This window comes from Schistocerca piceifrons, chromosome 7, assembly GCF_021461385.2.
Source record: "Schistocerca piceifrons isolate TAMUIC-IGC-003096 chromosome 7, iqSchPice1.1, whole genome shotgun sequence".
Taxonomy (NCBI): Eukaryota; Metazoa; Arthropoda; class Insecta; order Orthoptera; family Acrididae; genus Schistocerca; species Schistocerca piceifrons.
In genome coordinates, this window is record NC_060144.1 from 467354543 (window position 1) to 467381863 (window position 27321).

Consider the following 27321-nt stretch of genomic DNA (forward strand, 5'->3'; position numbering starts at 1 on the left):
CTGATAGAGGTACTCAGGTACCCTCCGCCACACACCGTCAGGTGGCTTGCGGAGCATGGATGTAGATGTAGATTATAGATTTAAGTGTCAGGAAGTCACTTCTGAAAGTATTTGTATGGAGTGTAGCCATGTATGGAAGTGAAACGTGGACGATGAATAGTTTAGACAAAAAGAGAATAGAAGCTTCCAAAATGTGGTGCTACAGAAGAATGCTGAAGATTAGATGGGTAGATCACATAACTAATGAGGAGGTATTGAATAGAATTGGGGAGAAGAGGAGTTTGTGGCACAACTTGACAAGAAGTAGTGACCGGTTGGTAGGACTGTTCTGAGGCATCAAGGGATCACAAATTTAGCATTGGAGGGCAGCGTGTAGGGTAAAAATCATAGAGGGAGACCAAGAGATAAATACGCTAAGCTGATTCAGAAGGATGTAGGTTGCAGTAAGTACTGGGAGATGATGAAGCTTGCACAGGATAGAGTAGCATGGAGAGCTGCATCAAACCAGTCTCAGGACTGAAGACCACAACAACAACAAAACATTTTGAGCTCTTTTCTAGCAGAAGGAATTCAGAGATGTGATGCTAAAATTGTTAAGCGTCAGTACAGGCCATATAGGAGTGTCATTGAGAGATGCAGGGGAAACTGAAAGGAAACTTTTTCCAGTGAGGTGAAGTTGTTCTCATGAAGCCCTGTTAGGTAAATTTGGAGAATCGGTGCTCAAGAAACACTGCTTAGATTGTTTTGTCCATAAGTATTAGGTAATAGAGAATGGAGCACATACCCAGGTATAAGAACAGTTATTTTTCCCTCATTCTGTATGAAGATGAAGGAACAGTATGAGGACAAAGATCTCGCTGACAAAGTTCTTAGATCTGTTTCAAGATTAATAAAAAAAGCTTCTCAATTGAGCAGAGTGCTCTGAAAGGTCTGTTCAATTCAGTTCCATTGTTAGGTGGTGTTATTTTATAACAGCGGCTGTTTCCAGGACCATCAGTGGTATTCCATTGCAAGTCTGCTCCCTCACTATTGTGGGTGTTGGATCTAACACCTCTTTAAATTAAAGTCATGTCGCTGACGAGTCAATTTTCATACTCAATTTCAACTGCCTCCACTATGATACTCTTTCAGAAGCTGTGTATATATTTTTACTTGAGTCAAAGCATTGCCATGTGTATGTGCTATGTTCTGTGGATCCTGATATAACCCTATCTTGAGTAATAGTATTAGCCTCTGGTGAATTTTTTAGGAAAATGGGTATTGTACAAAGATTGATAATTTTGCATTATGTTAGGGACATGCTGTAGGGAAATATTTTGGTTGACTCTGGTCTGTTTGACCAGTTGACTTGTCTGTGTGTTTTCAAGTGTGTGATACTGTCCCTCGTTTACACTCTGATTGCCAAAAATTAGAAGCATCTCAGTTGTGTTTGGAGCTCCATTTCAACTTTGCTTGTTAGATGAGTCAAGTCCATGTAGCATCCTTTTTCGATGTTGTTAAATAATAGTGCATATTGACCGCCTCTGGAAATTTTGTTATTCTGTTGAGCCTTAGGCAAGCTTAAAACTTGAAAATTATTTCACACTCATTGACTTTTGTTTTCAGTAAGTGTATTAGCAGACACACCTTTGAGTGTAAATGAAAAAGTATCACTTTCTTGTTAACAATAGAGATATATTTGATTATATCTCATATTTTGTGGGCACTGACCCATATTTTTAAAACAGAAATCACTGATTTTGTATATATACAAACCAGTTTGTTTTTATACACTTTATACAGGACCAAAGGGCAAAATTCAGTAGCACTTAAGAACTGCTTGTTTTTCTTGCTGTCTGTCCTTCAATTAAATCACAAATTCATTACTTCTTAGTGAGCACTACTTTGAGTTTTTGGAGTCATTATTGACTCTGGGGAAAGAAAGATTGAATGTTTAGAGGAGCAAACTATTTCAGTAACTCATGTTGTTTGACTGATTTCAGCTATCTGTAAGTGAGAGTATAATGCTGGAAGCCCTTTATTTATCTCCATGGTGGTGTAGGGTTTAAAGTAATATGCAGTGTGTTGCAAAACCAGAACAACAAATAAAAATTAATAGCTTTTTATGGCTACGTGGTACAAGGGAAAATACTGTTATATTTTCAGCAGATAGCAGCTGATTATTCAATTTGTTTCACAGTTTGCTATAAATGAAGGTTCTTCAGCATTTGCTCCCACTAAAAATTTCTTAAGACTGTACTGTGCAGCTTGGTGGATGTCCTCCTATGCTGTTTAAATGTTATGCGCTAAGCTCTAAATTTTATGGTTTGTGATTCGTAAACAATAGGGAAATATTGTGAATACTAGTAAATTTATTTCAAATAAGTTTTTATGTGCAAAACAGTTCAAGTGAAATTACCAAGTCTGTACTTTATAAAACAATGCTTGTGATTTAATGGTGCGCTGCTTGTTTTTCAAAAACTTTGTCAGTGTAAGAACTACACACTAGGACAGCAGTTTTAAATATTATATACATTACCCCGTCACTGGCCCTTTGATGAGGCAGCATATCATCCCTAAAATTGGGGTGAAATCTGGAATTTATGTTTACAACATATAACATTGTTCTGCTGTTTGTCTAGTTTCCACATGAATGTATAGGCAATAAAACATTTCTGTAGTTAAAAAAAATCAGAGCATTCTAGTTTCATGTTTATGGATATCTTCTAGCTGGCTGTGATGGATCTGCTTGCTTTAGCATGAACTTGCACTGAAATTTTCTGCATGGTTACTTGTATGTAAATATCGAAATATGTTGTAGCTATGGTAAAGACTGTGCTAAATAATTTTATCTCTGCCAGTAGCTTTGTCATTTATGTTATTAGGAAGAGAACCATATGTATTTGATGTTCTTCATTTTCTCAATATTAAGGATTATATGGAAATCTTCCTATTTACCTGTGATAAGGGAAGCAGAAGGACATTTCAGATCAGACTAAGACATTAGCAAGGGTGGAAGCCTGAAAGACATCTTGGTATAAATAAAGTTACACAAAATGTAATTGGTTGCCAAGTAATTAGGAAATTTTCAATTGGATTTTGAAGAGCATTGGTAGATATGAGAACAATGTGAAAGAACAGTGATTGTTGTTGTTGGAATGGGAAGTAGACTGCATCAGTAGATGCTTTTAATATGATGTGTCTGTTTTAGCCAAACCACTGTGGTACTTGTAAATGGTCACCTTATCTACATGCATGATATGAGTGAAGATATGTGGGGTGTCAGTAGTCTGTAATAGTCCAGTTAGCTCATACAATTACACCTCCTGTTCTGTTATTGCCTTGTCTTGGCCTATTATCAGTGCTGCTGCTTAAAAATGTTGGGTTACAATGTAACGATGCCTCTGTAATCATAACTCAAAGGACCCACATTACCATGTCCTATTTGTGTGTGTGTGTGTGTGTGTGTCTGTGTGTGTCTGTGTGTGTGTGTGTGTGTGTGTGCGTGTGCGTGCGCGCGCGCTCATGTGCATGTGTGCACTCTGTATGTCAAGGTCATTGCATGCCTAAATTCTTACTACCTCTCAGTAAGAGGTAAGCAGGTTATGGCTTGTCCCAATTCCATCAACAACATCTAGCCTTGCTTGATAACATGTGAACGTCTTAAATAAAATCACTATCTCTTAACACTGTGTGGTAGAGTGAGACAGTAGACTTCCGTATTAGTAAATTTTGTGTAATCTGAATAATAATATTTTATCTTTCATTTCACCTCCATTCCCATTCTCCTCCAACTACTGATGTTGAAGTTCTTACTAAATAACTTTGGACTGTTAAATGTTAAGCAAGTATATTATTGATTTGTTTGAGGAAGCAGTTTTGCAGACCAAATTAAAATTATGTCTCATTGCTGCTGGTATGTCTGTTATACTTTTAACTTCCCTATATTTTTGACAGGAATAGGCAGTATGGCAATAGTGTACTTGCACACCAGATTTAATTTTTATTCTTCATAGTAATGGAGAAGTCTCACCACACCTAAGTTTGGATTATCATAATAAACAACACTGCACAATTACAAATGATCAACATTCCACAATTTCATTTCTGACACAGTTTGTTTTGCAGAAAAGAGGTGGAATTGTGACAATGATGTGCTAAAAGTTATCTTGTTGCAACAGAACCCTATAAGGCTATATTTGTCATATATTGTGCTAATATAGTTTGTAAACATTATGCTATTACTACTTCCTACTTATTTTGTATGTGTGTAGGGCATTCAAAGAAAGAATAGTGAATATTTCATAAGCTCTTTTTTGTGCTCTTCAGTTTCACTTGACATGTAGAAAACATAAATTCCAGATTTTACAATAAAATATTATTTGGTATCAGAAACTAAAATTTATATTTCAGTAAAGAAAATGTCTAATATTCATTTCAAACTTAAGTCATTTCATTTATTGTTTGGACTATTTTCCCACTGCCACAGCACTTTTCTACCAATTATACCAATAAATATGTATATATATGCTACAATGTTTACCATCACACAGCAGTGTCACTGCCACTGCCCTGTTATGATTTAGGCTGTATTTAATTTTCATATTTATTTTGTGCATGTAAAGTAATAGGTGTATTTTTAAATTAGGTGACAGTTGATGTTTCAAATACAATGCTACATGCAGTTTATTGATAAACTTTGAGCTCAAATGTAATATTTAAAAGAATCTTTCTAAGAGCCAGCTCTCAATTTTTGAAGTCCATAATTTGGCTTGTTGGATTTATTGTGCAGGTTTGTTTTGTAACTAATTTCTCTGTTTCACATTCAATTTTTGTTATTAGAAACAACCTCATACGCAAGGTAATCTTAGGTCAATAATGGAATAATAAATTAAAGCTTAGAAATATTTAAATGATGAATATTCTCAGAACAAATAGAATTATATTTGTAATTGTACACACAAATTAGTATTACAATTAAAAGTTTCATATGATAAATGGGTCCAGTAAACGTTTCTACTGTGTGAAATTGATTTGACTTTGTGGAGCCATAATTGCTAAGCCAAAGCAGGTGTTATTGCTTTGTTTTTCATGTTTGTGTTTATAAACTGTTTCTTTCTTTCCATTGCCTTCTGTGACCTATGTTATTGTAAGTTCTCATCAGTCAATCAGTATAGAAATGGCTGTACCAAAGGCAGTGGGAAAGTATGTCTGCAAACTTTCCAAAAGGATATATTTATAAATTATGTCATCATCATGCCTCCCAAGAGGTATCTCTTCCCCTTTTATTTTTTTTTCAGCAATTTCTTAAGACAAAAATAGTGCATTTCTTAGGAAAGCAGGAGTTTATATGTACTGATTGCATGTTCAAAGAATATGGTAAAAATATCTCCGAGGAGTAAATCAAATAATTACTTATGCTGTTTTGTTTCACTCTTTGTGGTGCTTGGTTTATAGCAGGGGTTCCCAAACTTTTCCTCTGAAAGAACATTTTGATAATCCTGATATTTTGATGGAACACCTTGTTTATTTTGAAGATAAACAGAATTTTTGATTGTGAGAAAAAATTGGTTTGTTCCGTGATTACTTCCATTTATATCATAACTAATAACACAGAAATCACAATAAAATTTAAAAAAAGTGAATTCTGCAGAACACAGTTTGGGAAACCCTGGTTTATAGAATCACTCACAAAATCAGAAATATTGGTTTGCACACATAATGTTAACTAATATGCAGATCAGTGCATATCAGTTCGTTTTCCAAGAATATGTCTTAGTAACCGTTTGCATTGTTTTTGTCATGAGAATAAATGGAAGCGCAAACAGCAGTAAAAACGTGCAGGATCTCTTGCTGTACTGGTTGCAGGAGCAGCCTCCAACTCATGCCCCTGTACCAAGTGGGCCTGAACCATGGTTGAATCACAGCATGATGCAGCAGCCACCAGCTCATCACCAAATACCACCCCCACAGGCTCCCCCTGACAATTTTTTCTTGCCCCCACCACGGGATACTTTAATGTTTCCACCTCCACAGCAGCAGTTTCCTCCTTTCCAAGAACAGGGACCTCGGTTTCCACCTCCTGGCAATTTTATGCCACCACCTGATATGCACATCCAGGTAACTACATTTAAAGTTTTCTGTAGATATACTTGTTCTAAAATGTTGTACACACACACACACACACACACACACACACACACACACACACACACACACACACACACACACACACACACACCTTGTTTCACATTTCTTTGAAATGCAGTAACTTGTTTGTTTTCATTTGTAAAACAGGTTTATTTCCTTACACCATCACTTCTATATTTTAATATAGTCAGTTTCAGCTGGGACAAATGGTCATCTTCAAATCAGTGTGTGGCAATGTAGAGTTAGCATTTTTACTTGTACAGGTTTCTCACTGAAGGTAAGACAACTATGCTGCACATTGATCTGAAAGAGACCATTTGACATGGATGAAGCTGACATGAGGTATGATAGAATGAGTTCAGATATGCAGGAATACATCTTATCTGTTATATCAGTGAAAACAATCAATGTTTGAAAATATAACATGGATAGATAAAAAAATTTCTTACCAAGTGGCAGCTGGAAAAAGCACTTAAAAGATTAGTCTTTCCTTCTTTTACCATCCAGCATGTCTCCCCTGACCTGAGGTTCTGTATGACTTCCATAACTCTTCCCCACCAGTCCTTTCCCTTCATCCCTCTCCCTTTCCCTTCAACCATTCCACCAGAAGAAAGACCCACTGGCTCGAAAACTTGTCCATTTCCACGTCTTTTATGTGATTTCTCCTACTGCCACTTGGTGTGAGTAGATTTTGTGTCTTAACTACTATTTATGATTGTGTACTGAAGCATTAACCTTTTAGTATATTTGTCTTGAAACATTGTATTAACTATGTACTTCTTGAATTAAAAAAGGATTTTAACAGCCTGTTTTGTAGGTAACAGTAATGTAAGTATCTTTAAGTAAGTGATATATCAACGAAAATAATCACTGTTTAAAAACATAAAGTCACAGGATGAAAAAAAATTTCTCCTCAAATGTTGAGAGGATAAAATGTACAAAAAAGATGTGGAAAATGCAAATCAGTGGCTCCATCTGGCAGGAGGGTTGAAGGGAAAGGAAGAGGTCTGATGAGGTTTAAGAAATGGAAGAGTTATGGAAAAGTCACCCAAAACTGCAGGTCAGGGGAGGGTTACTGGATGGTACGAGAAGGAAAGAATCTTATACCATAAATTGAAGTAGTGTAATGCAAAGTAGAAAGTAAAAACTAGTTCTAACACTATTCAAGGCAGAAGATGCGTATATTCTTATCAGCCATGTGGAGAATAATATCTGAAGCTGAGTTAGATCTCATAAAAATTGAAATTGGTGTTTAGAACTCATAAATAGTTATTTTACAAGGAGAAAAATGAAGATACATGAAAGGGAAAAGCCCCAGCATCAGGAGACCCACAAACTACAGAAAGGGAATCAGGGGTAAAAGATTTTGAAAATCTGCCACATTTTATGAACCAAAATCTTTTACTCATAATGCTTCACATCATTTAAAGAGATCCAAATATTTAAAAATTAAACCTAAATGTTAATGTCTTAATAAAAGTCATGAAAACTTTAAATTGATTGAATTATTTTCTAGGATGGAATGAGATTCCAAGAGTTGAGTTTATATTTTCTGTCAGATGATATTTGTAATATTGTAATGTTTTGTTCTGTATAAACTGATTATACTGATGAGCAGTTTAATTAGATTAAACTCCACTGTGAAAAGATTGCTGTTATTTCTGAAAATGGGGCAGTTTGCCATAGCAACATAACTTGCTTTCATCAGACCTTTTGCTGCCTACCCGCACTAACCTATCACATATGAATCATTGGAGAAAGGTTTGATGAACATTCCACAGTAAAACTGTTAATACAGTAGAGGCAGACATGTACACTTTGTACTATGCTTTGACCAATCTTTGTGGTCTGTAGGTAGCTTTTGACCAGGCACTAAGGAGTGCCTCTCCACAGCAATTTCAGTATCTTTTATAGTCCATATCACAGTGACTCGTTGGTCCCATTAAAAAAAAGTTGGATGTGCGCTACACATCAGTGGTAATAGCTTCACAGTTTGGAACAGGTGAGGAACCTACTCTTTGATATGAGTAATAAGTAGTAGTTATTGTTACATATTCCAGTTTATTATTTTTAGAGGCAAATCTGTAAGTTAGTATCCATTTTCTGATTGTAGAAAATTTATACTATTTGTTTTTATAGGGTGCATTTCGTGTTCCACCTCCTGGTCAAACCATGGGTCCTGGTGGACGATTTAGGCAGCCAGTGTCTAGATTTCAGAATATGAATATGAAGCGAAGGGTACATTATCAAGGTTAGTGAAAAATTTCATGATCCTTGCAAAATGGGTCATACCATATTAATTAACTGATTGTTCTCATTTAATTTTGCACATAACCTCTAGCTTGGATGCACTACTGTGAAGGCAAATTTGCTGAAATGAAGTTTTGGGACAGATACAGTTTTAGTATTGAAGCATTCTCAATTACTGGCTGTGTCATCCCTAATGGTTTTGATATTATTAAAAATAATAATTACACTGTTAATTTGTTAATTGCAAGCAAAATTGTAATTTCTAAAAGTCCAGAAACTAAGTTTTTCTTGCAAGAGAAAATATAAATTTTCTGGTTGCAGATGTGAACAGGCATAAAATATGAAATGTAACTGTGTTTCTGCAACAGGTCCACCTAATGGTCCTAAACGGATTGCTTCTCCAAAGCAACAAAATGTTGTCAGTTCTAGTCAACATTCCCAACAACCAGAAACTTCAACACCTCAACAGCAGCCACCTGTGAAAGTTGTTCCTGTGAAGCGTCTGGACTCTACCCCCAGAAGAAAGAAGGTATTATAATCAGTTATATAATTGAGTATTAGTTGTGGATCCATGTTTTCTGTGTTATAGTCACTGATGCCATAATGTAGCATTTACTCTCATTTTTTCAGCTTATTCCAGTTATTATACTGTCTTCAAAATTGTTATTTGTTGTATGTGTTACTTTCTAAATTTGTGCACTACATATGTCTTTGTATAGTTATTTGAGTGCAGTTACAGTGTGGCTGCAGGGTCTTTAGGTTTTCATGTCCTCAGTTGAGACTTTTCTGTCTGCTTGATTTTTACCATAGTAATTTAAAATTTAATTATGATTCTTTCTGTGTATTCTCATTTTTCCCCTCAAGTGTCAATAAATGAGCTTGAAGAAACTTTGAGAGTGTGTAGAGTGGGCAAAACATTGCAATACATGCCCAATTTCACTCTCAAAGGGTAATTTGGCATTTTATGTTTAGAGGGAATATTTTTCAAACAATGATATATAAAAAATGTTTTTCATATAAAAGTTGAGATGTAGTTAAAGTTCTTGAGAACTGTATAATTAACTTTTGTAATAATTTGAAATTTTGCAAAATACCCCACTGCTATTAATTAATTTTGAAAACATAAATTAAAGAAGCTTTCAAGTCACATACATCCCTGTGTAACGAAGCTAGTTTCTGGAACACCATTTCTGGAAAATAAGCTGTACACGATGCTCTGAGAGAGCATTTTCAACATACCCAATTAAAATATCTAAACTTTCATTGCTATTCTAATTATTTATTTTACTTATATTTGTTTTATGTTTTAAATTGTTCTTTTATGTTTCAAATTCATTATGTGTTTGTGTTTTTTTTTATTAGGTTACTGTTTCATGTAAGTGTATTTTTTAGTTGAAAATAATAAGTAACTCATTATTATGTAGAAAATAATTACAATAATGATAATCTGTCAGGAAACGCTTAAAACATAATTTTTTTTACATCATGCACAAAAAATGAAAATTTTTTTTTAATAATGTACCTGATGGAAAAAACAGCATAAAACAAAATTCAATAGAATTTCAATTTGTCACAGGTGATCGTCTAAATATCATGATATGTATCAGACATATTTCAGTCCATTGATAGATCTTGCTGAAGAGAATTGATTATGTACAAATGACTGCAGCTTTAATAATTCAACAAAACTAGATTTGAAGGTAGTCTCACAAAGTTCTTCCAACATCGAAAGCTGTCCTCCACGGCTGTACCTTTGCCATCGTGCCATTTGGGATCACCAGTTGAAAAAGTTTGTTGTCTGCAGGTATGGTGCTCTCAATAGTCCTTTCACATTGATCTCTGCAACAATCTAATAATAATAATAATAATACAGATATTTCTCCCTCACTGGGAAAGAAGACATCTTTCAAATATCTTTTGACCTAGTCAGATGTTTGTATATCAGATTTTGATGCTGTCACTGGGACATTTGGTGCTTGGGAAAGATTCTCAGGCCAAACTCACTATTAGTTTCTTTTAAAGCTATGGAAAGGTGGGTGGTCTGTCTGTATGTGTGTGTTTGGGTGGGGGGACATTTTTAGCATTATACCAGAGGATGACAAACATCTGGTGATCCCAAAGGGCTCAGTGGCACACATACAGTCGCAGAATGTATACAGCTTTCGATGCTGGAAGAACATTGTGAGAAGATTCTCAGATCTAGTTTTGTTGAATGATAATGATGTCAATCAAGCTGCAGTCACTAGTTCATAATGTATTCTCTTCGTAAAGGCTTACCAGTGGACTGCAGTATACCTAATACAAATTCTATCCCTTCCCCTCCCCGCCTCAGCCTCCTCCTTCCCCCCACCCAATCGCCACTCCTATCATGCGCTGGTGCTGCTGCTCGCAGTGTAGTTTCAGCTCTCTGAGACTGCAGATGTGTGTGCAAGTTGCACTAGCGCGCGCGCGAGTATGTGTGTGTGTGTGTGTGTGTGTGTGTGTGTGTGTGTCTACTGCTGACAAAGGCCTTAATGGCCAAAAGCTATGATTGTGTGAATCTTTTTATTGTGCCTATCGCGGCTCAGCATCTCGGCTATATGGTGAATAGCAACTTTCCTTCTCTCGTATTGTTACATTCCATCCTGGATTTTCCATTGTTTGATTAATACAAATCAGGGTATTTAGAGGATCACCTGTGACGGTTTGAAATCCTGCTGAATTTTGTTTTCTGTTGTCTTCTCCATTGTGTACATTACGTGAAGAAATTTCATTTATTTTATGTGCATGGTGTGAAAAAAGTTTTGTTTGCTACATTTCCTTACAGATTATCATTATTGTAATTATTTTCTATCATAATAAAAAATGAGTTACTTATGCTTTTTGATCACAAAACAGTTAACTGAAAAAAGAAAAACATTTATGTTAAACATAAAATAACAATTTAAACATAAAACAAATATAGGTAAAATAAATAATTATAATAGTAAGGGATTTTCACATATTTTAATTAGTTATATTGAAAACATACTGCCAGCACATTGTGCAGCTTATTTTCCAGAAATGGTATTTCAGAAATCAGCTTTGGTACTCAAGGATGTTTGTGAGTTAAAAGCTTCTTTCATTTATGTTTTGACAAAAGTTTTCATTTTTCAAAATTAATTATTAATGGTAGTGGAGTGAAGTGTTTAGCAAAATTTCATGTTGTTACAAAAGTTGATCATACAGTTTTCAAGAACACTGGCTACATATCACCTTTCATAAGAAAAAGATTTTTTTATATATCATCATTTTAAAAATATTCTCTCTAAACCTAAAATGCTAAATTAGCTTTTGAGGTGTGTTTCAGCCCTTGAAAGTGAAACTGGGCACCCAAGAAAAATCAAAAATAAAATATATACAGTATTACATTATTTAGCCCCCTCTACACACCTGTCAAGTATCAGAATACCATTTTTTGACACTTTGAAATGTTCCCTTGTCAGATGTAAGAAGCATCCAACAGGAACGTTTATCAATTTGTGCTTTATTAAGATAAAAAGTGGAAAGTTCTTTGGTGCAACCACATACATTTCTCTGGTTATCAGGAATTATTTATGTATTGTCTAAAACTGCTATCCTGTGAGCTAGTTTCCATTTGTGGAAAGATAGTCTGAAAAGTTTCCGACCTCAACAAGAAAATATCACTACTTGTCAGCAAAAGTTGGGGAATTTATATGTGTATATCTAGTAACATACTCACCAAAATTTCAGACATTTTCGATATGCATTTGTTGTTTGACAGTTGTTTTAGTGAGTTGGTGTTCGTGCTTTCATGAAAATGGACAAAACCAAATATCAAGTTGTAATTGGAATTTTGTTTTTGAAAGTCAGCACAACAATGTAAACTAAACACAAGTTTGACACTTTGCAGGGACTCTGCACCGTTATTTACTATAGTGAAATTTTGGGCAGCTGAATGTAAATGTGTTCATACTAGCTTGGGTGACAATGAACATTCGCATTCGCCAAAAACTGCAATCACTCATGAGAACATTGCTCAAGTTTGCCAGATGGTTGTAGAGAACTGTCGAGTTAAACTGAGAGAGAGGAGAGGCACAACAAAAAAAAGTTTTACACATTTTGCTTTTGTCCAAGGCCTTCTTCACAAAAGAAAACATACACATTCACAGAAGCAAGCACTCCTCAAACACACATGACCGCTATCTCTAGCCACTCGAGCCAGACTACTGGTTTGAGCGGCCGAAAATAGCAGTCATGTATCCATGAGGTGTGGTTGCTTGTGTGAATGTGTGTGTTTCCTTTTCTGAAAAAGGCTTTGACTGAAAGCTGGCTAAATGTGTAACAGTCTTTTCATTGTGCCTGTCTGCAACTCAGTGTGTTATCTTTACAGTGAGTAGCAATCTGCCCTTTTCAATATTTTTGATATTCCAACCATGACTTTCCATTGTTTAAAGAACACATTTATCATGTGTTGACTGAAAATTTAGGGATGAGTAAGCTGACCACATGCTAGGTGCCAAGATTGCCGACTCTGTGCTGTCTGACATTTCAGCAGTTGGCATGGTGAAAATTCCATGAATTGTGGGTTCAACAGCTTGATCACCCTCCTTACTTACCAGATCTAGTCCCAGGCAACATTTTTTGTTCCCTCGGCTAAAATTTGAGCTCAGAGGAAAGAAATTTTTGTTGACTGAAGAGGCCATCTCCATTGCAAACAACTGTTTTGCAGAGAAAGACACTAACTATTATGTGGCAATGGAAAATCCAGTATGGAATTTAACAGTATTATGAAAAACATAGTTGCTATTCACTGTATAGCAGAGAGACTGAGTTGCAGATAGGCACAACAAAAAAGACTGTCAGAAAATGAGCTTTTGGCCAACAAGGCCTTTGTTGGAGATAGAAAATACACACACACACACACACACACACACACACACACACACACACACACACAAGTATAGACTTATGATGAGATTATATTGAAAAATAGAAATTAATTTGAAGAAAAAACTTGTAATTTCTTTGTTAGGTCAGAACTTTTCAGACTGCCCTCTTATGATGGTGTTGTTAGTATTGTCTCTCCCGAAGGTTTAAATTAATTTACAAACTTCATTGTATTCTTTCCACTTTGGTGAAAATTGTGCTAAAATGGTACCATAATTGTTTGTAAGATTAAGAGCTTTGAAAAACCGTTTGCTAAAAAACATGTTCAAATCAGTGTTTCACATCTCACGCTGTTTGTCCTATTAATATGCCTTGACTTTTGTGTATATATTGTAATTAGTCTTCCCAGTCTCCATCTGTAATTCCCTCATAATCAACAGGACATTAAACCCTAATTTCCCTTTCTTACTTACCCCAGTCTTTCTCTGATGACCTTCCCAGTTTGCACCAAAATGATATTCTTCAAATCCCATATCACACACCACATATCCCTACCCTTCAATAAAGTTTTGAGAAAGAAACGTGGGTTAGTAAGAACAGGAAATCCTATCTCATCATCTCTTCAATAACCCCAGTCATGAAGAAGAACCTTCTGGGATGTGGAATAAGTCATGTTATACATTGTGTCAAAAGGAAAATCTACTTGCAGAAACTATTGAATCACAAGAATACAAAGTGACCAAGAAGACAAAATGGATGACTATTACTTACATTGAGAAGGCAAAATTCCAGTAGTACTGATAGCTATGTATAAAAGTACAAAAATTGTACTAGCTTTTGGAGCTATTAGTTCCTTATTCAAGGAAGAAAGAGGAAAGTTTGGGGAAGGAGGAGCATGTAACTCAGATCCCCAAATTGAGAAGGGGTTCCACTTGTTTCTGAGGCAACTGACAACAGAGTGAAGGGCGAGACATAAAAGAGATTGTAGGTCAAGTATAATACGTTGGTAAGCATTTCCAACCAATACCGTGTATTGATGAAGAAGTTTTATTATGCATATTTGACCATTGTACTTATACAAACCAGTTATTATAGGGCTCACATTTGTTTAATGAAGTACAATTGGATTTGTAAATAAATTATCAGTTGCTTCTGGTCTTGTGAATGTTGCTGTTGGGAACAAGTCAGAGGTGGACACTAGTAACTCTAGATACCATTGATAAGTGCTATCCAATATGAAATCAGTATCAAAATCGCCACATTAGCATGTTACCATATTTTACACTGAGAATATTTGCAAAACTGACTTGTTCCACATCACAGCAAGAGGTCGCAAGTATGAGCCATGAAACATGCAATCAACTAAGTGTCTTATATATAAAATCAAAGATGAGGTGACTTACCGAACGAAAGCGCTGAATATGTCTGCTTGTGTCTGTATGTGTGGATGGATATGTGCGTGTGTGCGAGTGTATACCTGTCTTTTTTTCCCCTTAAGGTAAGTCTTTCCGCTCCCGGGATTGGAATGACTCCTTACCCTCTCCCTTAAAACCCACTTCCTTTCGTCTTCCCCTCTCCTTCCCTCTTTCCTGATGAGGCAACAGTTTGTTGCGAAAGCTTGAATTTTGTGTGTATGTTTGTGTTTGTTTGTGTGTCTATCGACCTGCCAGCGCTTTCGTTCGGTAAGTCACCTCATCTTTGATTTTATATATAATTTTTCCCACGTGGAATGTTTCCTTCTATTATATTAACTAAGTGTCTTGTGTGATTTGAAGTCTGTCTATGAAGCACAATTCCCAAAAAGCTATTCAGTGCAGTTTACTATGGTCTGGGTCTTTATTCCACATTTTGTAAATATTCCCACACTCTCCTTGTACACTATCTGATCAAATGTATCCATACAGCCTTACCGCTAGATGTCATGAGAAGCAGAGCCATCAATGAGGAAGAGGCAGGGAGTATTGTGGTGTCAGTAGAGAAGCAGTAACAATAGTGTGTGTCGGCAAAGAAAGCTCAGTGATTTTGAATGTGGACTAATCTGTCACCTGAGTAACAAACCCACTAAAGCTGCCCAAGTTGACTCTTGGTGATGTGATTTAGAAGTGGAAATGTGCGGGAACAACCACAGCTAAACTGAGGCCAGGCAGACCTCGTGTACCGACAGGAACCATTGCGCATCATGGAGAGTGGTTGTAAAAAAAATCACATGAAATCAGTGAAAGGAATAACTCATGAGTTTCAAAGTGCTACAAGCTGTCCAGCTAGCACAATGACTGTCCTGAGGGAGACAAAAAGAATGGGATCCAGTGATTGAACAATTCCTCATAAGCCACACATTTCTGTAGCCAATGCTGAGAAATGCTTCGGATGTTGCAAAGAGTGATGCCACTAGACAGTAGATGACTGGAAATGGGTTATTTGGAGTGATGAATCATGCTACACACTGTGGCAATCAAATGGACAGGTGTGGGTTAGGCAAATGCCTGGTAAATGCTACCTGCCATCAAGTGTCGAGCTAACATTGAAGTAAGGGGGAGGTGGTATTAGGTTTGGGGTCTCTTTCATGGTTAAAATGTTGTTCCTTTGTTGTGCTTAGGAAAATGCTAAATGTGGAAGAATAGGAACACATTTTACGGCATTGTGTACGATAGAGGAGATGATGATTGTTTGTATGAGCATGGCAGTGCACACTGTCAGAAAACAGCATCTGTGAGGCAATGATTTGTGGACAATAACACTGCTGAGATGGACTGGTTTGTCAAAAGTCCCAACATACCTTTGGAATGAGTTAGAGTGTTGACTTTGCTCCACACCTGTTTCCAACATTGCTTTGGTTTCAGCTCTTTAGGAAGAATGTGCTGCCATTCCTCCACAGACATTCAGACACCACATTGAAAGTGTTCATTGCAGAGTTCAAGGTGTTGGAAGTATGAAGGGTGGACGCACTTATTATTGTCATCTAATAGGTGTCCAGATACCTTTGACGAGATAATTTATTGTGGATGATATATTGTAATACTAGTTTGTATCCTTCCAAATGCATCTGCTCAATTTTCGTGGCTAACAAATAATGTTATGTTATATTGTGAGTATCATATATGTGAAAATACTTGAGACCTCCAATCTTTGTCCTTTGTACTGACCAAGTGGCAGTTTTTAGTATTCCCACTGATTTATTTTACTGTGTGTATAGTTGTTCTACAGCTTTATCCTTCAGAAACTTTTTTTCCCTAGGAAAGACATAATAAAAATGTTATAAATTCCTCAGAAATTAATTATGCAAGTAGACTTGTCATGGGTGGTTCAACCAAGTGAGGGGTGATGCATCAGTCACACTTATTTGTGATTTGTCCATCCTGTTGAGTGACTTCTTCTGAACATCTACATATTGGGAAAGAGACATTTTCACATGTTCATGATGAAAACATCTGCTACTGTTGTACAGTTATTTGTTGTTTGAAGTCAACTGACAGGTCTCCTACAAGTTTTCAGTGACTCAGCCCCATCTTTAGGTGTTCCTGCAAATAGCTGGACAAAGTGTCCATGTCAAAGCTAACTCACAAGCAATACATCTACCGTACATAGCTTATCAGATTGAGTACCCACATATGCCCACGAGAAAAGCACCTTTAAGCTGTAACTTATAGATGCACCTGAAGACTGGTCTGGTTCTCTAAAACCTGGTAATGTAAAGATTTCATTCTACAAATGTTTTCATTATGAACATTACATAGAACAGCTGTGAATGTCTCACCAGGAAAAATTTGTGACATGCAGACATCATGTGCCACTAAACTACATTGACAAATAACTGTATTTCGTATTCTGTTCCTGCTCTCTGAGCTCGTAAAACCACGTGTCAGGATAAGGCAAGGCTACGGTCATATTGAAGACCTATACACTATCTTGTAAATTAAAAATAATGCACCACTCTCCCAATTTGTGTTTGTCTTGCAGCATTTCAGAAGAGTATGTGAATTCTCAGAGAAATCATCCTGCTATTTTCTAGATCTACATATGCATGCAAACTGAACCACATAGTAACAAAAGTGTGGTATTATAAGTGAAATTTCTAAAGCAGGAAATGCTACTATTGTCATACATGTTTATTGGCATCCTGTGTTGAACAGATCCTCACTTTCTTTGCAGTTCATTTAACAGATGAAAAAGGCTTCCTAACTTTGTAATTACAGGAAACAAAAGAGAAGATTAGATAGTCTCCCTTCCTTCTCATGCAGGGTAGGCCCCTCTTCGCCTAAGTTCTGGTTTATTTGTCTCATGTATCCATTTTATGCAAGCAGTTCCTTCTCTCCACTTTGCAGAAGGAACATAAATTTCTGAAAGTTAAGAGTACTATATCTCTCTTCGTTTATGTTGGCTGCATTGGAAGGTAGCGTAGTGGTTAGCACCCTGGACTCGCATTTGGGAAGAAAGTGGTTCAAATCCACAGCCATCCAGATTTAGTTTTTCTATGATTTCTCTAAGCAAATGCTGGTGGTTCCTTTGAAAAGAACGTCAGTGATATTCTTCTCCATCCTTCCTCCAGTCTGAGCTTATGTTCCATTCTTAGTGATTTCATCATCAGCAGGCCATATATACCCTATTCTTCCTTCTTGTATTGACTACATTGCAGAGTAATACTGGCTGTCAACATACATGCCACCTTCTGACTTTTCCTTTTTATACAATGAACACTTTTTTTCTTTTTAGCACATATAAAGGAGTTAAATGTTTACCCACCATTTAAATAAATCTTCCTACTTAATTAAAAAATACTCACTCATTTGTTTCTCTTCAAGTCTGTGTTTTTGGAAGTAGTATATTTCTGTGGAAGATTTGTATTCTGATGTCATATGTAGGTGATAACTTTCACACAATTTTAGCATTGAAGTGAGCAAAGGTAATAACTAAATGTATGGTGGAAACAATGAAGAAATGGAAAGGCACATAAAGAAAAATGGAACATGGTAACTTGTAACATGATCTTGTGTCTACACATGCAGTTAAATGGTCTTGGTCCTCTAGCCCAACTAGGCTGAGGGGCTTTTTCCCATGGATGCAGTTGATGTGAGCAAGAAAGTGAACTGTGAAAATCTTTCCCCTCCCTCTCAAAGTGATATTCTGCTGTCCAACCAAGCTATGAAATGACCTGATCAGTCCGCGAGTCCCTTCTGCTTTCTGCGTGAACCTCACTTGTGAAAATATAGCCCTGCTTCTCTTTTATACATCTCTCTAACACATCATATTTCTGTCTAGTCACTGACGCATGTTCTGGCTGACGAAAGACAGGATATCTTGTGAAAGCAGCCCTATGTTGTAGTAACTACACTGCAGCTTCTGCACTGCTTCTTGTGTGGGTACCTCCACAAACCAAGAATTCGTTTGTTTAGATATTATCATAATTTGCTGTGTTCACAGTACCTTGTGCAGTGTTCCCAGGCTACTACTCGAACACCGTACAGCTCTGATAAGTGCTGACGCTGCCCATACTAGTTAAGCATTGTCAAATGTAGCGTGTATCATGGTTGTAACAATATTATGAAAAGGAATGTTGCTACTCACCATATAGCGGAGATGCTGAGTCACAGATGGGCGCAACAAAAAGACCATCACAAATAAAGCTTTCAGCCCCTAAGGTCTTCATCAAAAATACACACACACACACACACACACACACACACACACGACTCCAGTCTCAGGCAATGGGGTGGCTCGTGGCTCCTGGTGTGTGTGTGGTCTATTTTTGACGTGGGCCTTACTGGCCAAAAGCTTTATTTGTGACAGTCTTTTTGTTGTGCCTATCTGTGACTCAGCATCTCTGCTATATGGTGAGTAGCAACTTTCCTTTTTATAATATTGTTTCATTCCATCCTGAATTTTCCGTTGTTCGATGTATCTTAGTGGGGCACTTCCTACTGTAGTAGTAAGAGATACATGAACATTCACAAACTTGTCTACAAATGGCATTGATCTCAACACTTCGGAGACCAAGCTCAAGCGTAGTTTGGGCCACAACTTGGTATTAAAAAGACCGCACATGATTATTGGTCAAGTTGCAATGTTCTCGACGCGCAAGCCAGCCGTCACTCAAAAACAGGATTCATGGGGGTACAGTGTATGGACGCGTCACGACCTGCCCCTTGACTGGTTCTTCCTTTTGTTGTGTTATCAGTTTCTAGTATTATCTCAAAGGAAACATTATCAAACGTAACAGTTATTGCTGTTAACTGTTGATCCCATATGATTGCACTGATATAATTTGTGTGTGTACTCATTAGGTTTTGTAGTTTGCTGTTAACTGCTACAAGTACATTATGTTTTTTGAGTGAGGAAACAATTTTGTGAACTCAAGCAGAAGAAATTGCTCAAGAACTTACCTCACACTTTTTGCTTGAGAGGATAATTTAATTTTCTGTCATCTTTATTTTAAAATGTAGAATCTGTCAAAGAATTGAAGTAAACATGAAAAATAAATCTTGAAGCTTGGCCCTGTTGCACTATGACCACTCTCGAAGATACATCTACTACATACATGCCAATAAAACTTTAAACCACAGAATAATTGGCCAGTTTCCTAGACCCAGTATTCTTCTAAGTGGCCAGCCTCCAAAGTGTTAAGTCATTCTGGACAGATGATAATGTTACATAGAAATCTGCCACACAAATTACAGCACTGAGAAGTTCCAAACATACCTACTTTTTACCAGTGTAAAAAATTCTTTGATTTGAACATATAATAGTAATTTTGTTAAAAGTGAACTTAAATACACAGTGAAGCATTTGCAGTTTAATGGAATATATGACTAGCTACATTTGTAAACAGTAAATGTTTAAAGAAACCTTTTTTAAAAATGAAGCCAAGGAATTAGAATGGGACACACATGTTTCACGAATTAAAATGTTTCTGACCGTACTAAAACACCTTTCAGTACTATAGTTCAATTCTTTTATCTTGGCGGCTCGCGCATGCCCGCCCAGACGCGGGAGATTGCTGCGTTGCCAGTTGCACACGACGCACGTGCCAAGAGAAGCAGCGCCATTTCATGAAGTAAAGCCACCAGGGCCGCATTAACCCTTTCGCTGCTACAAAGACGTGTTCCCTGCATTCCACGCTATGCGTGATTTTGTCACTGCACTGCTTGCCTGTGCAGACACATGGTGTTTCCATTGCTTTGACACTCTGTATCATTCAATTCCACAAAAACTATCTGGCTCAAAAATTAGATTTTTACATATCTTCTTGACTGATACCTTCCCCCCATAAATGACTTAATTTTGTTTCGATGTTCAATGCAGTTATTATGCAGCATTAAATATAGTAAACCATTGCACAAAATTTTGAAGAGTTTGCAGAGGTAAAAGTCCATAGGGTATACTTTCCGTATGGTCGATTTTAGTGGCTACAACATTGAGAATGAAATGTGGACAAGATACCAAAATTTCATATAAAATTTACTGTATAACAATATCTCATTTAATTTAAGTACCACATAGGTGTCGTATGTAATATTGAGAAATATTCCATCTTTCGCGACTGTAACAAAAGTTTTATTTACACCAGGCACGTTTGGCTTTATTTTAAAGTACTTCAATCAATCAAAAGGAAGTAGACAAAATACATTAAACAAAACTGTGGACTTACCAAAACCTCAGTGAAGGTATGTTCTCGAAACTTCAACAAAAGCCCTTACCGAGCTACTGAGCATCTCTCCTCCAGATTCTTCCATTAGAGTTTATCTATCATCTCCGTAATGCTTTTGTGATTACTAAATGATCCTGTAATGAAGCGTGCTGCTTTCTGTTGGATCTTCTCTCTCTCTTCTATCAACCCTATCTGGTACGGATCCCACACCGGTGAGCAGTATTCAAGCAGTGGGCGAACAAGCGTACTGTAACCTACTTCCATTGTTTTTGGATTGCGTTTCATTAGGATTCTTCCAATGAATCTCAGTCTGGCATCTGCTTTACCGACAATTAATTTTATATGGTCATTCCATTTTAAATCACTCCTAATGCCTATGCCCATATAATTTATGGAATTAACTGCTTCCAGTTGCTGACCTGCTACGTTGTAGTTAAATGATAAAGGATCTTTCTTTCTATGTATTCACAACACATTACACTTCTCTACATTGAGATTCAGTTGCCAATCCCTGCACCATGCGTCAATTCGTTGCAGATCCCCCTGCATTTCAGTACAATTTTCCATTGTTACAACCTCTCGATATACTATAGCATCATCCACAAAAAGTGTCGGTGAACTTCCGATCACTCTTACTTCGGAAGACTTCTCTCCATTGCGAGCGACATGCTGCATTCTGTTATCTAGGAACTCTTCAATCCAATCACACAATTGGTCATATAGTCCATATGCTCTTACTTCATTCATTAAACAACTGTGGGGTACTGTATCAAACAGCTTGCGGAAGTCAAGAAACATAGCATCTACCTGTGAACCGGTGTCTATGGCCCTCTGAGTCTCGTGGACGAATAGTGTGAGCTGGGTTTCACGCGATCATCTTTTTTGAAACCCATGCTGACTCCTACAGAGTAGATTTCTAGTCTCCAGAAAAGTCATTATACTCAATCATAATATGTGTTCCAAAATTCTACAACTGATCAACGATAGAGATTTAGGTCTATAGTTCTGCACATCTGTTCAACATCCCTTCTTGAAAACAGGATGACCTGTAACTTTTCCCAATCTTTTGGAATGTTACACTCTTCTAGAGACCTACGGTACACCGCTGCAAGAAGGGGGGCAAGTTCCTTTGCGTACTCTGTGTAAAATCAAACTGGTATCCCATCAGGCCCAGCAGCCTTTCCACTTTCGAGCGATTTTAATTGTTTTTTTATCCCTCTGTCATCTATTTCGATGTTGTTGTTGTGGTCTTCAGTCCTGAGACTGGTTTGATGCAGCTCTCCATGCTACTCTATCCTGTGCAAGCTTCTTCATCTCCCAGTACCTACTGCAGCCTACATCCTTCTGAATTTGCTTAGTGTATTCATCTCTTGGTCTCCCTCCACGATTTTCACCCTCCACGCTGCCCTCTAGTACTAAACTGGTGATCCCTTGATGCCTCAGAAGTTGTCCTACCAACCGATCCCTTCTTCTAGTCAAGTTGTGCCACAAACTCCTCTTCTCCACAATTCTATTCAATACTTCCTCATTACTTATGTGATCTACCCATCTAATCTTCAGCATTCTTCTGTAGCACCACATTTCGAAAGTTTCTATTCTCTTCTTGTCTAAACTATTTATTGTCCATGTTTCACTTCCAGACATGGCTACACTCCATACAAATACTTTCAGAAACGACTTCCTGACACATAAATCAATACTCGATGTTAACAAATTTCTCTTCTTCAGAAACACTTTCCTTGCCATTGCCAGTCTACATTTAATATCCTCTCTACTTCGACCATCATCAGTTATTTTGCTCCCCAAATAGCAAAACTCCTTTACTACTTTAAGTGTCACATTTCTTAATCTAATTCCCTCAGCATCACCCGACTTAATTCATCTACAATCCATTATTCTGGTTTTGCTTTTGTTGTTGTTGTTTCAAGGCACTGTCCATTCCGTACAACTGCTCTTCCAAGTCCTTTGTTGTCTCTGACAGAATTACAATGTCATCGGCAAACCTCAACGTTTTTATTTCTTCTTCATGGATTTTAATACCTACTCCAAACTTTTCTTTTGTTTCCTTTACTGCTTGCTCAATATACAGATTGAATAGCATTGGGGAGAGGCTACAACCCTGTCTTAATCCCTTCCCAACCGTTGCTTCCCTTTCATGTCCCTCGACTCTTATAACTGCTATCTGCTTTCTCTACAAATTGTAAATAGCCTTTCGCTCCCTGTATTTTACCCCTGCCACCTTCAGAATTTGAAAGAGAATATTCCAGTCAATATTGTCAAAAGCTTTCTCTAAGTCTACAAATTTTAGAAACGTAGGTTTGCCTTTCCTTAATCTTTCTTCTAAGATGAGTCGTAGGGTCAGTATTGCCTCACGTGTTCCAACATTTCTACGGAATCCAAACAGATCTTCCCCTAGGTCAGCTTCTACCAGTTTTTCCATTCGTCTGTAAAGAATTCGCGTTAGTATTTTGCAGCTGTGACTTATTAAACTGATAGTTTGGTAATTTTCACATCTGTCAACACCTGCTTTCTTTGGGATTGGGATTATTATATTCTTCTTGAAGTCTGAGGGTATTTTGCCTGTCTCATACATCTTGCTCTCCAGATGGTAGAGATTTGTTAGGACTGGCTCTCCCAATGCTGTCAGTCGTTCTAATGGAATGTTGTCTACTCCCGGGCCTTGTTTCGACTTCGGTCTTTCAGTGCTCTGTCAAACTCTTCACGCAGTATCATATCTCTCATTTCATCTTCATCTACATCCTCTTCCATTTCCATAATATTGTCCTCAAGAACATCGCCCCTGTAGAGACCCTCCATATACTCCTTCCACCTTTGTGCTTTCCCATCTTTGCTTAGAACTGGGTTTCCATCTGAACTCTAGATATTCATGCAAGTGGTTCTCTTTTCTCAAGTGTACAGTAAAGCTGCATGCCCTCGGGAAAAATTACGGCTGTAGTTTCCCCTTGCTTTCAGCTGTTCGCAGTACCACAACAGCAATGCCGTTTTGGTTAGTGTCTCTTTAATTTTCCTGTAGGCAGTACCTATTTTACCCCTAGTGACATAAGCCTCTACATCCTTATATTTGTCCTCTAGCCATCCCTGCTTAGCCGTTTTGCACTTCCTGTCGATCTCATTTTTGAGACGTTTGTATTCCTTTTCTCCTGCTTCATTTACTGCATTTTTGTATTTTCTCCTTTCATCAATTAAATTCAGTATCTCTTCTGTTACCCAAGGATTTCTACTAGCCCTCGTCTTTTTACCTACTTGATCCTCTGCTGCCTTCACTATTTCATTCCCCAAAGCTAGCCATTCTTCTTCTACTGTATTTCTTTCCCCCATTCCTGTCAATTGTTACCTTATGCTCTCCTTGAAAGTCTGTACAACCTCTGGTTCTTTCAGTTTATCCAGGTCCCATCTCCTAAAATTCCCACCTTTTTACAGTTTCTTCAGTTTTAATCTACAGTTCATAACTAATAGATTGTGGTCCAGAGTCCACATCTGCCCTGGAAATGTCTTACAATTTAAGACCTGGTTCCTAAATCTCTGTCTTACCATTATATAATCTATCTTAAACCTTCTAGTATTTCCAGGGTTCTTCCATGTATACAACCTTCTTTCATGATTCTTGAACCAAGTGTTAGCTATGATTAGGTTATGCTCTGTGCAAAATTCTACCAGGCGGCTTCCTCTTTCATTTCTTAGTCCCAATCCATATTCACCTACTACGTTTCCTTCTCTTCCTTTTCCTACCGTCAAATTCCAGTCACCGATGACTATTAAATTTTCGTCTCCCGTCACTACCTGAATAATTTCTTTTATCTCATCATACATTTCACCAATTTCTTCTTCATCTGCAGAGCTAGTTGGCAAATAAACTTGTACTACTGTGGTAGGCGTGGGCTTCGTGTCTATCTTGGCCACAATAATGCGTTCACTATGCTGTTTGTAGTAGCTTACCCGCATCCCTATTTTCCTATTCCTTATTAAAACTACTCCTGCATTACCCCTATTTGATTTTGTATTTATAACCCTGTATTCACCTGACCAAAAGTCTTGTTCCTCTTGCTACTGAACTTCACTAATTCCCACTATATCTAACTTTAACCTATCCATTTCCCTTTTTAAATTTTCTAACCTACCCGATTAAGAGATCTGACATTCCACACTCCGATCCGTAGAACGCCTGTTTTCTTTCTCCTGATAACGACGTCCTCTTGAATAGTCCCCGCCCGGAGATCCGAATGGGGACTATTTTACCGAAGAGGACGCCATCATCATATAATCATACAGTAAAGCTGCATGCCCTCGGGAAACATTATGGCTGTAGTTTCCCCTTGCTTTCAGCCGTTCACAGTGCCACAACAGCAATGTCGTTTTGGTTAGTGTTACAAGGCCACATCCAGACTGTTGCCCCTGCAACTACTGAAAAGGCTGGTGCCCCTCTTCAGGAACCACACGTTTGTCTGGCCTCTCAACAGATCCCCTCCGTTGTGGTTGCACCTACGGTACGGCTATCTGTATCGTTGAGGCACGCAAGCCTCCCCACCAACGGCAAGGTCCATGGTTCATTTCGATATCTACCATTTTGTCATCTGTGCGACAATCTAGAGAAGGAACTACAGTGCAGTCTTCCTCTGTTTCAGCACCATTTTGGTCACAGTGTGTCGAGACATTTTGTTTTGATCCACCTACCACTTTGACATAATACCAAAATTTCTTAGGATTTTCTACCAAGTCAGTACATAGAACTTTACTTTCGAATCCATTGAACACCTCTTGCATAGCCCTCCTCACACTACATTTCGCTTCGTGTAATTTTTGTTTGTCTGCAAGGCTTTGGCTGTGTTTATGTTTGCTGTGAAGCTCCCTCTGCTTCCATAGCAGTTTTCTAACTCAGTTGTTGTACCACGGTGGCTCTTTTCCATCTTTTATGATCTTGCTTGGCACATACTCATCTAATGTATATTGTACGATGGTTTTGAACTTTGTCCACTGATCCTCAACACTATCTGTACTTGAGACAAAACTTTTGTGTTGAGCCATCCTTTTTGTCACTTTTGCTAAACAGAAAAATCTTCCTACTTTTTTTATATTTCTATTTATGGTTGAAATCACCAATGCTGTAACCACTTTATGATCGCTGATTCCCTGTTCTGCGTTAACTGTTTCAAATAGTTCGGGTCTGTTTGTCACCAGAAGGTGTAATATGTTATCGCCACAAGTCGGTTCTCTGTTTAACTGCCCAAGGTAGTTTGCAGATAATGCACTTAAAAAGGTTCACTGGATTCTTTGTCCCTGCCACCCATCATAAATGTTTGAGTCTCCCAGTCTATATCTGGTAAATTAAAACCTCCACCCAAAACTATAACATGGTCGGGAAATCTACTCGAAATATTTTCCAAGTTTTCCTTCAGGTGTTCTCCCACAACAGCTGCTGAGCCTGCTTTAACCGTGGCCTTCACCCAAATTATTTCACATTTTGCATCTCCGTCAGTTTCCTTCGATACTATTGCATTTTTTATTGCTATAAACACGCCTCTCCCTTCACTGTCCAGCCTGTGCCTGCGGTATACATTCCAGTCTTAGTTTATAATTTCATTACTGTTAACATCTGGTTTCAGCCAACATTCCGTCACTAGTACCATGCGGGTATTGTGACCATTTATTAATGAGAGAAGTTCTGGGACCTTTCTATAGATGGTCCTGCAGTTTACTATTACCACATTAATATTGTCATTCCCTGTAGCGTATTGCCTACTGCTACCCTGTCGCATATCAGGAGGCGTCTTGTGGAGCCTAGGGAGGGAATTCTCTAACCTAAAAAACCCACATGTGCACTCCAAACGTACTGCGCTACCCTTGTAGCCACTTCCTGCATACAGTGCACGCCTGACCTATTCAGGGGGACCCTACATTTCTCCACCCAATAGTGGAGGTCAAGAAATTTGCACCCAGATCTCCGCAGAATCATCTGAGCCTCTGGTTTAAGCCTTCCACTCAGCTCCAGACCAGTGGACTGCGATCAGTTCTGGGAACAACGCTACGAATAGTTAGCTCAGATTCCACCTCGTGAGCAAGGCTTTCTGCCTTCACTCCACCAACTGTCTGTATGAAGTGAGGATGACCTCTGAACCCAGATGGCAGGAGTCATTGGTGCTGACATGAGCAACAATTGGCAGTCAGTGCACCCAGTGCTCTCTATCGCTGCCGGCAGGGCCTCCTGCACATCTTGGGTGAGATCCCTTGGCAAGCAGACAGAATGAACACTGGCTTTCTTCCCAGACCTTTCTGCTATTTCCCTAAGGGGCTCCACCACCCACCCAATGTTGGAGCTCCCAGTCACTAATGAACACCCCCCTCCCCCCCCCCCCCCCCCCCCCATGTGCCTGCTCAGATCTTGCTGAAGGAGCGGCCACGTGTCCACTCACAGG

At 37.9% G+C, this 27321-nt stretch overlaps 1 protein-coding gene across 2 annotated transcripts in view; it reads left to right on the plus strand.

Annotated features, from left to right (window-relative positions):
• The window catches only part of LOC124805047 (formin-like protein 20), a 241223-nt gene that overhangs the window by 139293 nt on the left and 74609 nt on the right, over window positions 1–27321 (plus strand). For both annotated transcript variants that reach the window (XM_047265467.1, XM_047265468.1), the window contains exons 9-11: window positions 5848–6099; window positions 8269–8380; window positions 8748–8908. In XM_047265467.1, the coding sequence (XP_047121423.1) occupies window positions 5848–6099; window positions 8269–8380; window positions 8748–8908 (525 nt within the window). The remainder of the gene's footprint in view (window positions 1–5847; window positions 6100–8268; window positions 8381–8747; window positions 8909–27321) is intronic.